At 37.9% G+C, this 14,285-nt stretch overlaps 1 protein-coding gene across 2 annotated transcripts in view; it reads right to left on the reverse strand.

Moving 5' to 3' along the window:
* Nucleotides 1–590: 590 nt before the first annotated feature.
* The window catches only part of EMB2423 (telomere length regulation TEL2 family protein), a 254,412-nt gene continuing 240,717 nt past the window's right edge, over nt 591–14,285 (reverse strand). For both annotated transcript variants that reach the window (XM_089449026.1, XM_089449027.1), the window contains one exon: nt 591–1,122. In XM_089449026.1, the coding sequence (XP_089305152.1) occupies nt 976–1,122 (147 nt within the window). In that variant the 3' untranslated portion in view covers nt 591–975. The remainder of the gene's footprint in view (nt 1,123–14,285) is intronic.

Here is a 14,285-nt window from a genome sequence, read left to right on the forward strand (position 1 = left end):
ATTATCAAAATAATGCAGAGTTGCTGGAAGTAAAGGTGAATTTCACGTCTCCTTCAAAACGAATTCACTTAAGCTAATTTATGTTGCAAGTAAACTTTAAATTTGTCAAGAACACACATTCAATGCAATATCCCCCCTGCTCCTTTAGTTGAATGTTCAAATCAGGACAAAGACTATTCCAAACACTGATCATTTTAAATCAGGAGTATATCTATCATCGTGAAGATAAGTGCAAGCTGTTCAACTATCAGCTCAAGCCTTCCAAATCTGGCAATAGTTAAAGGCAGCAAATATTTTCTCCACGTTGAGTGGAATCTTGGAAAGAAGCACTTCAACCTTTTGTTGTTGCACTCCACATGCAGATGATATCTAGTACGCAATTCCTATTTCCAACCCCATTGAAACATAAATGCAGCCTGACATGCAAGGGATATAGCAGTTGCTTTGTTGCTAAAATGCCAAAGTCAACCCCATTGAAACATAAATACAAGAGAACTGCTATATCCCTTGCATGTCAGGCTGCATTTATGTTTCAATAAGGTTGGAAATAGGAATTGCCACATATAGTAAAGAATCATCAAAGGTACGGATAATAGAGAAAGAGGATCAATCACACTTTTAGATTAGTATAGTTTTACCAATACATTTCTGCCAGCATCTTCTTCCTCAATTGTCATACTCATTTCAACCAGACGCAGAAAAGGCTTTGACAATTTTTAGACGTTATACAGAATCTGTGATCGGAATGTTAAATAATTCTTGAAAATGCCGCAAATATGACAGTAAAAATGTATAAAAAGTGCATTACGCATATTTTCACAAAGGGGTATAAGCAAATTCGTGATAATTTCAGAAACACCTTTACCAATGCCATTAATAATAAAAACAAGATTGCTGCAAAGATATACTTCACTACTCATGTTATTATAAAACTTTAAAGAAAACTATGATACAAAATGGTTATAACTGAATAAATTAACCTAAACCTGGCAACAAGATTGATCCTTTCGGTACATAGTAAGATGTTTTACCATGACCTGTCATAGAATCATCCATGGATTTGATTGACCTGAAAGCTTGAAGAGCCACCTCTGAATGGAGTTGGACGCATGCCGTAGCCATCTGCAAAACGTATACCTTTAGAAAACATCCATAGAGGTGGAAAAACTATTTCAGTAACTCCAAGTTAACCATCCAAATTGTAGCGAAGAGCAACAATCACCTAAACTATAAAACTGCAATGATGAATGCAAATTGCAAACAGTGCCATGAGAAGCCTACAATAGGTTTTTAATAATGGAAAAGTTAACACAATTATTTGGGCATGAGTTTTGAATTCAAACAAGGAAAACCTACTGTATAATCTTCTGGAATTAGAATTTTCAATAAAATTCCTTAAATTGAGCACATATAGAAACCAAGATAACTCAGAAGTTCTCCATATTGTATTGTATAATGAGAAAGCGAAAGCTTTTTTATACAAGATTACCAGAAAGTTGATTCAATTCACTTTATAAATGTGGGATAGACAAAGAAACATAATAAAGTGAGATAAAGCACAAAAACATAAAATAAACTAAAATCGAATTGACTTTATTAATGCCTAAGTCTAATATCTAATTGCCCATTATATGCTAATATTTACATTAACAACCTCCTTTATTGGTGAATCTACCAACTACACCAACCTTATCCCAATTTACATACTTTTCAGGACCCAAAGACTTGGTGAGAATGTCTGCAGTTTGGTCCTCCATGGGACAACATTGTGGCTCAATAAATCCATCCTCTACAAGCTATCTGATGAAGTGGAAATGTAATTCAACATGTTTGGTTTGTCACATAATAGAGGTGTTGGCTATGTTTTCTATATCTGCGTCTAAAAGCATTCTCCTAAGCAAACTGCCTCGCGTGCTCCTTTCACTACTCCTTGATATTCTGCTTTTGTCACTAAAAGGGCTACTACATGTTGCTTCTTGTCAGTCCATGTCACTGCAACTATGCCAAGGCTGAAAACATATCTAGAAGTGGATTTTCTATCATCGATAGAACCAGCCCAATCTAAATCTGTATTCCCACACAGCTGAGGGTCTTTGCTTCAACTATATTGAATGCCAAAGTCACGAATCCCTTCCACATATCTCAACACTCATTTCGCCACGATCCACCAATCTGCCTTTGGCATTGTTGTGAATATAGAAATGAAATTCAAAATCAAGTCTAGTAGTTGCAAGGTATATCAATCTACCCACCAGTTACCTGTATACTAACTCATTAACTACCTTAGATTCGGTGTTGGCTGAAAGTTTCGGCTCTTGCTTCATGCATGTAGACCAATGTTTGGTTTTTGTTTGGTCCTTCCTCTCAATGATCATCCCTCAATCATTTCACCTATCCAAACATCTCCAATGGTGTTATGCCACCACTTGGGTCACTTCTTGGGATTGAAGTGTGAGGTTTAATCAAGGATCTCCAAGTGCACTTGGCAGCGTACCCAGATATTAGGATCACCATGGAAATTGTTGTGATTGATGTACCTGATGCATGGGGAATGCTTTTATCAAGGAAGTGGGCCACTGATTTGGAGGGTAGCTTGCAAATGAATTTGACATATGCTGTCATTCCTAACAGTGAAGGCACCATAGTTAGGTTAGACAGAATTGGAAAGGAAATTCCATGTAAAGGATCCTAAGAAGCCAAACAATGAAATTGTGTTTGAGACTTGAGTAAGAAGAGATGGGAAATTATGCTATGTTGTTAAACTTCCTGATTCCCATGAATGATGAGGATAAGCAAGTCAAGACTACCAAGGTGTGGTACATGCATTTTGATGGGGCTTTGTTCTAAGTTTGGTAAGGGTGTTGGGGTGGTCTTCACTTCTCCTTCAGGAGAAATTCCCTATTTTTCTTATAGACATGAGTTTGAAGCAACCAACAATGTAGCAGAGGCACTTCTCTTGGATCTAGAATTAGCAAAGGATATGGGGATTAAGTTGCTACACATCAAAGGAGATTCAGACTTGGTCATCTTCCAGGTTAAAAACAAGTTTGCTTGTAAAAGTAAAAGTTGAAGATATATAGGAATGTTATATGGGCCATAATGGAATTCTTTGATGCATTAGATTTGGTAGCAATTCCTAGAGAAGAGAATAAAAGAGATGATTGTTTGGTAGTGGCTGCCTCAAGGTTTCAGCTTCAAGAAGAATTAATAAAGCTCCAACAAAAAATGGCAGCTGTTGAAGTTTCTATGTTTACTTAGTTAGAAACCCTCCATGCACTTTATCTGATTTATTCCTTCCTACTTGTTTTCTTAACAAGTTATTTACAATGTAAATACTGAAAATAAACACTAGTGCACGCTCAACATATTACAGATCAGCAACTAAAAGAAACAGAAACAAACACACCATATGACACCATTTTTTTGGACTAATGTCCCTGGAAAAACCCAATGTGGGAAAACCGGTGCAGTTATCTAAGAGTTTTCTTATTAAGCAATATCAAAGAACAATCTGGGTGCCGAAACTGGCCTACCCAACAGAGAATTTCCTTGGCAGTGATACCTCTCAGTTTCTGACAAATCTTCTGGCTCAAACCCCAAATAATCCTTCCGGCAGCTACTCAGCACAAATCTGCCCCGGAAACCCCAGCGTCGGCCTATCTCTGGACTGCGTCAGCCCCTCTTTGCCTCACGTTGGCCCTGCGTCACCCCGGATGGGTCTGCGTCAGCCCTAGGAGGCCCTACATCAACCCTCTGGCCCTCTACGCCAGCAACGTTGGCCTCTCTAAGGCTCTGCGCAGCTCCCGGTGCCTCTACGTGGCCCTGCGTGAGCCCTGGCTGGCTCTGCGTCACTCTCCTTGGCTACTGCATTGCTCTCCCGACACTATCTCTGCCTCTCTGTCTCTTTGTACTCAAATGCCCCTCAGCTGCATCTCCCGATCACTAATTCTATCTCTCTTAGCAAACCCCGCTCTAGAGAATAGAATCATTGATCACTCTGGTGTATTCTCCAAGTGACTCTCAAGCCTCCTCTTATACTTTTCCTGTTGACATATCAACGGCCAAGATTAATTCCCTAATCAACGGCTAAGATTAGATTTGGTTTGATCCATGTCTTTTGGACCATTCTAACACAGTTTCATATTAATACACATTAATATTTTATTTTCCCTAAGTTTAGACTTAGGGACTCCCTTAAAATTATTAATTATTTTAATATCTCCTGAACTGTTTAGAATCTGCACAAACCCTTTCTGGGTATTGGAGATCTCATATGCCCCAACCTCTCCACCAAATTTCGTGGCTAGAGCACATCCGATGCTACCCCAAATCAACATCAACCAATTTAAGGCCATCAGTACTAGATAACGTAGATCATTGGCATGTTTTTAATGATGAAAAACAGATCATCAAGTTTATCAACAATATGAATGAGTTTGCGGATTTTCAAGGTAGTTACAAAGACGAAAGCGTTAAGTATATTGAATGTGAAAATGATAGGATAAACCCCACTCCTAGAGGACTCGTTGCTCTAGAATGGGTTTTTGATAGACAGGATGCTCAAAGAAATAAGAAAGAAAATAAGTTGAAGCCTGGGGCTCACATTGAAATAAACATTGGGACTAAGGAAGATCCCAAAATGATAAAAATTGGAAAGGAACAACCAAGGATGAAAGAATGCAGCTGGTTAACCTACTCCAAGAGTATAGAGATGTGTTAGCATTCACTTAGGATTAGTTGAAAGGTTATAGAGAGGATGTAATGCAACACACCATACCCCTTAAAGATGAAAATGCCAAGCCTTTTAGGCAGAAATTGAGAAAACTAAATCCTAAGTTAACCCCTTTCGTGCAAAAGGAGCCCTATAAGATGTTGGCAGTCGAGACGATAGCTCATACTCGGCATTGTACGTAGTTTTCAAATTTGGTGATTGTAAGGAACAAGAATGGATCTAATAGGTTATGTGTGGATTTCAGAAACCTTAACTTGGCATGTAAAAAAGACAATTACCCCTTGCCTAACATGGAAACCTTATTACAAAGGGTCACAGGATCTGGCATGATGTCACTACTAGACAGATTCTCAAGATATAATCAAGTCATGGTCAAGAAGGAGGATTGGGACAAGACCACTTTCACCACTCCATGGAGAACTTTTGAGTACTTAAGGATGCCTTTTGGTTTACCAAATGCTGGAGCTGCATTTCAGAGGGCTATAGACTATGCCTTCAAGGGTCTAATTGGCAAAATCATTGAAATCTACCAAGATGACTTAACTGTTTTTTCAAATGATGGATCAACACACATTAGTCATCTTAGGCAGATCTTCAAGAGGTGTAGAGAATATGGAGTCTCCTTAAACCTAGCAAAATCCATATTTGGGGTGACTAAGGACAACTTGTTAGGCCATATAATTTCAAAAGATGGGATAAGGATTGATCCAGAAAAAGTAGAAGCAATTGAGAAGGTCCCTCTACACCATAACATCAAGTCCCTCCAAGCTTTCCTTGGAAAATTAAATTTCTAATTCGAGCTCTTTTAAAGAAAAATGCAAAATTTGAATGGAGTGACCAAGGAAAGAAAGCCTTTAAATATATTAAAGGATCTATAGCAAAAGTGTTAGAAAACGAGAAAGACAGAAAGATTTTCTTATACTTGATAATTACTTGTGATGTTCTTGACTTCTTATTAGGTTTCTTTATATCTTCTTTCTTTTAGTTCATCAAGCAATTACCAAAGCAATAGCACATAAAACAATGGACACCAGATATAGGCTCACAGCCAAGGAAAAACCCCTCTCTAGGGGAAAAACCAGTCAGTAATTCTTCCTTCAATAATTTTCCGGAGATATTACAAGACTCTAGACCTTGACACAAACTTTCCTCCATACCAAGTCATCCTTCCTCTTCTCTTGCAGATGATCCTACTTGACCTGGCAGCAGCGGCAACAGTGACAGCACTTTCTTAAACCCAGCAACTTTGACCTTGCTCTGGAGATTTCGATCTTCAGTAAAGGATTTCGATCTTTGCCTAGTACAGCTTCCTGAGGCAGCAGCACCCAGCACCAGCAACTTCGACCTACATTTTGATCTGGCAACAACAACATACGAGTATCAACAAGACAACTTCTATCTTCCAAACAAAGGCACGAGAGACAAAGATAGATGCACCAAAATTTCGATCTTCATCCTTTCCTTCTCCTAGACCAAACTCGCACTTCCTTTTCTTCCTTCCTCTATTTCGCACTTTTTCCAACTTCAAGAGATATCGAACTAGCTTGTTGAGTGAGTGCTTCAAATGGAATTTGAACTGCTTCATTTGTAGTCCTTTCGTGAGGTCGAATAGCCCTCTTTGAGGTCGACTTGATCATCCTAAGGCCGACTTGGTCTGGAGGCAACATAATTCATATTTGACTCAATACTTAACCTTTTTAGATGATTCAAAAGCCTAAGAAGGGTCTCTTTAAAAATGCAATGACTCTATTTACTCATAATAAATCCTACAAGTCCTCAATGGGAACTTTGACCTAAAACATGATGACCCAAGCATGAAACCCATGCTTTAATAAGTCATAATAATAATAATAATAATTTGATTCTTTATTCTTTTGACAAGTACATTACAAGATGACTCAAATACATTTAATCAAGACCGAACCTAGTTACATTTTCCAACAAAAAGCCCCTGTACTTGTAATCCAAATTATGCAAAGGACTTTATGATTTTCTCCTTCTCTTTTGAAGATACAATTGCAGGAGTTTGCTCCAAAAAAATTGTGAACAAGAGCAACCAATTGCTTTCATGAGCAAGGCATTGCAACATTCAGAATTAAAATATCACACTATGGAAAAGAAAGCTTATGCGTTGATCAAATCGCTTAAGCATTTCAAGGTATATATGGGGTATTCTAAGGTGATAGCTTTTGTTCCACATTCAACAATGAAGGATATTCTAACTCAGACAAATTTCTTGGGAACCAGGGCTAGGTGGGTCACAAAGATACAAAAGTATGATTTGGAGATTAGGCCCACTAAACTAATCAAGGGTCAAGGATTGGCCCAAATTATCACAGAAGGAAACGAGAAAGCCTTTGGAATGGTTTGCCAAAATACTTCATCAAGACTAGAAGCTTCAGCGAAGCTTCAGAGGTAAGAACAATTAGACTAGTATGGGTACATCATATATTATTTTCTTAACCTTACTAACCCAAGTCACTTAGTTCTCCATAAGAGAAGGGCTCTAAAGGTTAAAGGCTCCAAAATATTGTATCAACCAAGATGAGCTAGGTTGGAGAAATCCGGAAGGGCTTGTGGTCAGACGTATTGATGAAGATGAAACCAAAAGACTTGTTTTAAAAATTTAAAGTTTCATACAGGGTTTTGTGGAGGCCACTATGCATCTAAAACCACGGCACAAAAGATCCTTAGAGTCAGTTATTATTGGCCACTTTATTTTCAAATGTGCACAAATTTTTGATGGGATATCAAGCTTGCTAGTTGTTCACAAGAAAACAGAAGTGTTGGAAAATCTAACTATGTTCGGTCTTCTATAATGCACTTGAGTCATCATGTAATGTACTTGTCAAAAGAATAAAGAAAATATTTTTTATTATTATTATTGTGACTTATTAAAGCATGGGTTTCATGCTTGGGTCACAATGTTTTAGGTCAAAGTCCCCATTCAGGACTTCTAGGATTTATTCCGAGTCTATAAAGTTATTGTACATTTAAAGAGACCCTTCTTGGGCTTTTGAATCATGTCAAAAGGTTAAGTATTCAGTCAAATATGAATTATGTAACCTCCACATCATGTCGGCCTAAGGGAAGATCAAGGTGGCCTAAGGACCCTAACAACCCCACAAGAATCCTATAAAAGGAAGCTCATCAAATTCATTTGGAGCATCATTCTCTCATCAAGTTTGAATTCTCTTCTTGCTGGGCAGAAGTGCGAAGTTCTCTTGTCGCTGGGAAAAGGTGCGAATTCTGTTGCCGGGAAACCGAAGTGAATGCGAGTTTGGGGAAGTCTATAGAGACAAGGAAAATCGAAATTTTGGTGTCTCTCTCTCTCTGTTTCGTGCCCTAGATTGGGAGATCGAAGTCTTCCAAGTTTCACTATTGTCGAAAGCTACCAGTTGCCGTAAGTTGCTGCATAGTCGAAGTTGCAAGGAAGAGGTCAAAATTTTGGGAGGTTGACTTGGTGTGGAGAGAAATTTTGGTCTTGGTCTAGGGTGAAGAGTCTCAAAGAATACAATTGAAAGGAAGAACTATCTTAACTAGGTTTTCCCCTCGAGGGGGGTTTTGCCCTGGCATGTGCGTACATATGGTGTCTATTGTTTTATGTGCTGCTGATTTTGGTAATTGCTTGATAAACTAAAGAAAGAAGATATAAAGAATAATAATAAGAAGAAACATCACAAGTAATTATCAAGAACAAGAAAATATTTATTGCCTTTCTAATTTTCTAGCATGGTATCAGAGCTTTGGTGAAGGAAGAAAAAGGCAATCTCAAGCACTTGATCCATTCATAGGTACTATCTCAGGGCAGAAGCCTATTATATTCAAGGAAGATGTCTAACTCAATCAAGGGTGAGGACAGACTTGAAGGAGCATCTAACTTCAGATCCTGGAAGAAGAGGATTGACCTAATCCTCGAGAAGAACAAGGTGTTGGATTTGGTAAAAAGAAATGTGAAGAAGCCTACAGAAGAAGCCAGTGATGCCAACAAAGCAAAATTCAGGGATTTAGAATTGGTGGCTATGACTCTAATGGTAGAAGGGATAAAAGACAATCTTGTCCCATTCATAGCTAACATCAATCATGCTCAGGAGATGTATGAAGCCTTGTCTAAGTTGTTTACTATTAAGAACATTGGTCAAGTAGCAAGTTTGAAGAATGAGTTGAGGACTACGAAGATGACTAAAGAAGATATTGTGGCAACCTTCTTTGTGAAGATAGCTAGACTCAGGGATGATCTCTTGCCCATCGATGAGATTGTTCCAGATAAATAACTAGTGATCACTTCTCTATTAGGATTGCCACCCTCTTGGGGTGCATTTGTTGCAGGTATCAAAAGTTGGAAGGTAGCTCCCACCTTTGAAGAATTATGGACCACCTGTAGTCAAGAAGAATTAAGGATCTTGATGGTTGTCGATCCTCAAGGAGTATCAAATGCTTATGTTGTTCATCATAAAGGAAAGAGATCAAAGGGACCGAGGAAGAAAGTTGACATGTCCAAGATAGAGTGCTATCAATGTCATAAGAAGGGTCACTACAAAAGTGACTGTCCCGAGAATCCAAAGAATAAGAAGAGAGGAAGGGATCAAGAGAACCTTGTTGTAGAAGGAGACTCAAAGAAAGTCAAGCCCGAAGAACTCGACATTTGGGACTTACACTATTAAGTCCTTTGCTTCTAGCTTTACATATCTTGTTTTATATGTTTTAGAATTTATAGATTTTTCACATATTTTGGAAAAGACATTTTTGTATTGTTTTAAGTTTGTAGGTTTCCCTCAAGCTTTGGAGGGAGTCCCCAACAACTTCCAAAGATAAGTATTTCATGTCTTCTCATTTTTGGGTTCATGTACTCATTTAGTTTTGATTATATTAAAATAATAATCACCTTTCTCCATTTGTTGTCGTGATTAGGGAAAACATCTGCAAGAAGGAGGATCTCTCAAGACAAGGTTAGTCATGAATCAAAGGTATGCTTTAAATACAGTGATTGAAGGATTATTCATTTAATGATCTATTAATAACTTTGTTGTGACTAGTTGCATTGAATCCTTCTGATTCTTGTTTGGGTGATTCATCTCTTGATAAATCTACCCACCCCACTCTTTACTGTTTTGGTAGTACCGTAGACAGGTTCTAGAAAACCCTAACCAAAGGGTATGCTAATGTGAATGTCTGAAATACTAAGTTGCTTAGGAATGTTGTGAAATGCTAGTTGAAGTTTTATTGATGATGTTTTGTTTGAGATTTTGGTATGATCAGGAAATCCTAACTTGTTAGGGTTGAATGATAAGGTCTAAAATCCCGAAACCTTTGAAGTTTTGGTAAAATCTGGTTTGCTATGTTTCTACATTGGAACCCTAACTCATTGGGGTCTGGTAGAATGTGTGAGCAAGACCCTTATATATTGTCTTAGAAATTATTTCTTTGGTATGTGTGTGTTTGTCTGATCAAACCCTAGTGTAATCTAGATGAATGATCGTGTGTCTAACTCTTATTTGATATTGTTGTGAAGTTGGGTTTGACTAACACATGATATGAAATATATTTGCATGATGATGAAACCTAGGCTTATATGGATATATCCTTTTGGTTGAAATCCTAGGTTGGCCTAGGTCAGATGTATTAATGAAGTTGGACATATGATATGCTTATGTATGGTTATGAATTCCTAGATATATGTGTTGACCTAGTTATTGATGGCCATAAGTCTTAGGACTTAACAGAAGTCCTTGTCTTAGGACTTAATGGAAGTCCTTGTTTCAGGATTTAATGGAAGTCCTTGTCTGAGATTCTAGGATGATGATATCTGGAAATCTAGGGTGGTATAGCTAAAGCCTAGTGAAGTTAAATTGTCTAGTATGTGTGATATAACAATCTAAAATTTGTTTAGATGATTGTTAAAAATGAAAAATCTAGGGTTTTGCAATTAAAACCTAGTAGTAACATTGTCTAATGTGAAAAGTAACAATCTGAGATCTATGCATGTAATGATTATTGAGATTGTGGAATTCTAGGGTTTTGGAGTTAAACCTTAGTCAAAGTAAAATCTCTTAAATATGATGATTTGAGATCTATGTAAGATTGTTGAGATTGTGAAAATGGAATTCTAGGGTTTTTGAAGTTGAACCTTAGTTGAAGTAGAAATCTCTTATGAAAGTTGACTATATGATATTTGAGATTTGTGAAAGATTGTTGAAATTTGAATTTTTGGTTGAGATTGATGATTGTTGGGAAATCTAGGGTTTCGAACTAACCCTAGTGATAGTTGGTCATGTTAGTGACTGATTGATGGTTGAGTGAAAATCTAGGGGTTTGGAACTAACCCTAGTGGAAGTTGGTCAGGGTAATGACTAAGTTGTTATTGACTTTGATTGATTTGTTTGAATGAAATCTAGGATCTGTATGAATCCCTAGTGAGAAGTCTAACATATGTATTTTAAAAGGTTGTTGGATACTTTGTAGATATATATTTTTGTGAATTGTCTCTTGGGTTTGCTACATGTTGTAGTAAGGTATGTCATACCTTTGGAAGACACATTGAAACCCTATATGGAATGAATGTTGTTATGAAGTAGTCTAGGGTGTATAACATAGTCCCTAGCAAGATGTTGAAGAGTATATGTCTCTTGCTTGTAATTAAGTCTGGGTATCTAATATGTATAAAGATAAAATGCTTCTGTGATTTTGATATGGATAACATCATGCTTCTATAGATTTGGTTGTACTTGCTATTTAAGTAGTGCAGGTACACTATCTTCCACTTGGTGAAGATGCTCGTTGATGTGACAAGCATGATGAGGATGATGATAACGCTGATGAAATGGTTGGAAGCCACAAAGGATTCTCCGATATGGAAAAGAGGAATTTGATCTCCCAGAGAAGGCATGAATAGAAGAGATCTCCTAAGATTAAGAGGGAGTCCGGATAAAGGATTGCTTCCTAGTTGAGAGGGAGGGCATAGCTTGGTATAAATGAAGAATGAATTTCGGAGGATATGTTGTTGCATGATAAGTAGGAAGTAAAACATATGATTGAGGAATCTTCTGTCAAAGATTCGGTTTATAGTCCTACCATAGAAAGTTGAGAAGCAACATCGGTTGTCTGCAAGACCCCGGAGGTTTGTATTTGGTATGTACATGTGAAAGTATATTATTGATTGGGGTTGTATTTGTACAGGTGAATCTCTTGACGGTTTTGATATCATGCTGGTTACCAATCAGTTTGATTGGGAGAGATTGGTCATTCTTGATCTGCTGGATCAAGGAGTGTTGAGGCTTTGTGAGTGAAGCATTGCCTGGGAAGACATTTGGCAGACACTTTGTCTTGATGTCTGCGTCCCAAAGTTGGAAAGATCGTGTTGGTCATTGAGCTCTGTTTTGGATACACGCCTAGATTTTGGGTTGATGGTTGGTAAGTAAGCCTGAGGGTACCTAAAGGGACTGAAAGCTTGAGTCCATTTTAGTCGCTGAAAGGGAATCTAGTCCATGGCATTGTGGTGCCTAAACTGTTGAGTGACTATTTGGATAGATTTCCCTGGTCAGGAATCTAGTCCATGGCATTGTGGTGCCTAAAGTTCTTCATGGTTCATATAATTTGAAATCTTCCATTATATTTGTACATTATGAATACCTCCCTAGTTAAGAGGGAGTGTTGGAAAATGTAACTATGCTTGGTCTTCAATAATGTATTTGAGTCATCATGTAATTTACTCATCAAAGGAATAAAGAAAAGAACTTTTATTATTATTATTGTGACTTATTAAAGCATGGGTTTCATGCTTGGGTCACCATGTTTTAGGTCAAAGTCCCCATTAAGGACTTCTAGGATTTATTTTGACTCTATAGAATTATTGTACATTTAAAGAGACCCTTCTTGGGCTTTTGAATCATATAAAAAGGTTAAGTATTGAGTCAAATATGAATTATGTAACCTCCACACCATGTCGGCTTAAGGAAAGATCAAGTCGGCCTAAGGGCCCTATTCGACCCCACAAGAAGCCTATAAAAGGAAGCTCATCAAATTCATTTGGAGCATCGTTCTCTCATCATGTTCGAATTCTCTTGTTGTTGGGCAGAAGTGCAAAGTCCTCTTGTAGATGGGAAAAGGTGTGAATTTTGTTACTGGGAAGCCGAAGTGAATGTGAGTTCAGGGATGTCTAAGGGGACAAGGAAAATCGAAAATTTGGTGTCTCTATCTCTCTGTTTCATGCCCTAGATTTGGATATCGAAGTCTTCCAAGTTTCACTGTTGCCGAAAGTTGTCAGTTGTCGTAAGTTGCTGCATAGTCGAAGTTTCTAGGAAGAGGTCGAAATTCCGGGAGGCTGACTTGGTGTGGAGGGAAAGTCTAGTCTTGGTCTAGGTGAAGAGTCGCAAAGAATACTATTGAAAGGAAGAATTATCTTGACTGGGTTTTCCCCTCGAGAGGGGATTTGCCCTGGCATGTGCCTACATCTGGGGTCTATTGTTTTATGTGTTGCTGCTTTTGGCAATTGCTTGATGAACTAAAGAATAATAATAATAAGAAACATCACAAGTAATTATGAAGAACAAGAAAATCTTTACTGCCTTTCTGATTTTCTAACAAGAAGTTGGTTGCTCTACTTTGAAACCAATGGTGGTTGAGGCCCACTTTCAGCATTGGGGCCTTGATTTCATAGTGCAGATTAAAGATCATTCAAGCAATGGCTACTCATGGATATCGACCACAACAAGACCATTTCACTAAATGGTTAGAAGCCATCCCTACCAAATTTGCCATCGAGAAAGTTGTGATCAATTTCCTTAAATATAAAATTATCACTAGGTTTGGAGTACTTCAAAAAGTCAGAACTGATAATGCCAAGGCATTTAGTTCGGGTAAGTTATCCTCCTTTTGTTTCAAATATGGCATTATCCTATCCCATTCGTCTATCTATTATCCCCAAGTGAATGGTCTTGGTGATTCTACCAAAAGAAATTTGATAGCCCTCATCAAGAAGATTGTGGAGGATAACAAAAAGGCATGGGATAGCAAGATTAAATATGCATTGTGGGTGGATAGAATCACAAAGAAGAGGCCAACAAGGAAGAGCCCCTTTGTGTTGAATTTTCTAAGTCTATCCGTTTGAAAATTAATCTGTATTTTGCTGGTTTATTTCTTCTACTTGTAAATTCTGAACAAGTTATTTAAAACATTTAAATACCGAAATAAACACAATACAGTCACAACATCTACATATCAACAACTTAAAGAAAACAAACACACGAGTGACACCGTTATTTTTGGAAAAATGTCCCCGGAAAAACCCAATGCAGGAAAACCGGTGCAGCTATTCTGAGGGTATATTATTATGTAGTATTTCCTTTAGTACAACTGAGCGCCTAACCGGCTCACCCGACAGAGAAAAATACGCTGCAGCAATACCTCTCTATTCGGAAACAGGGATTCAAAAAACATGTCCCACGAAACCCTCTCCAGCGACTCTGAAGCTCTGCGCTGGCCATTTTGGCCTCTGCATCAGCCTCCTGCTACTCTGCGTCAACCTCAAACCTCTATGTGTTAGCCCTTTGAGGCA

Source organism: Pinus tabuliformis, chromosome X (assembly GCF_031772625.1).
Source record: "Pinus tabuliformis cultivar Carrire ecotype Pingquan chromosome X, CPIR1, whole genome shotgun sequence".
Classification (NCBI taxonomy): Eukaryota; Viridiplantae; Streptophyta; class Pinopsida; order Pinales; family Pinaceae; genus Pinus; species Pinus tabuliformis.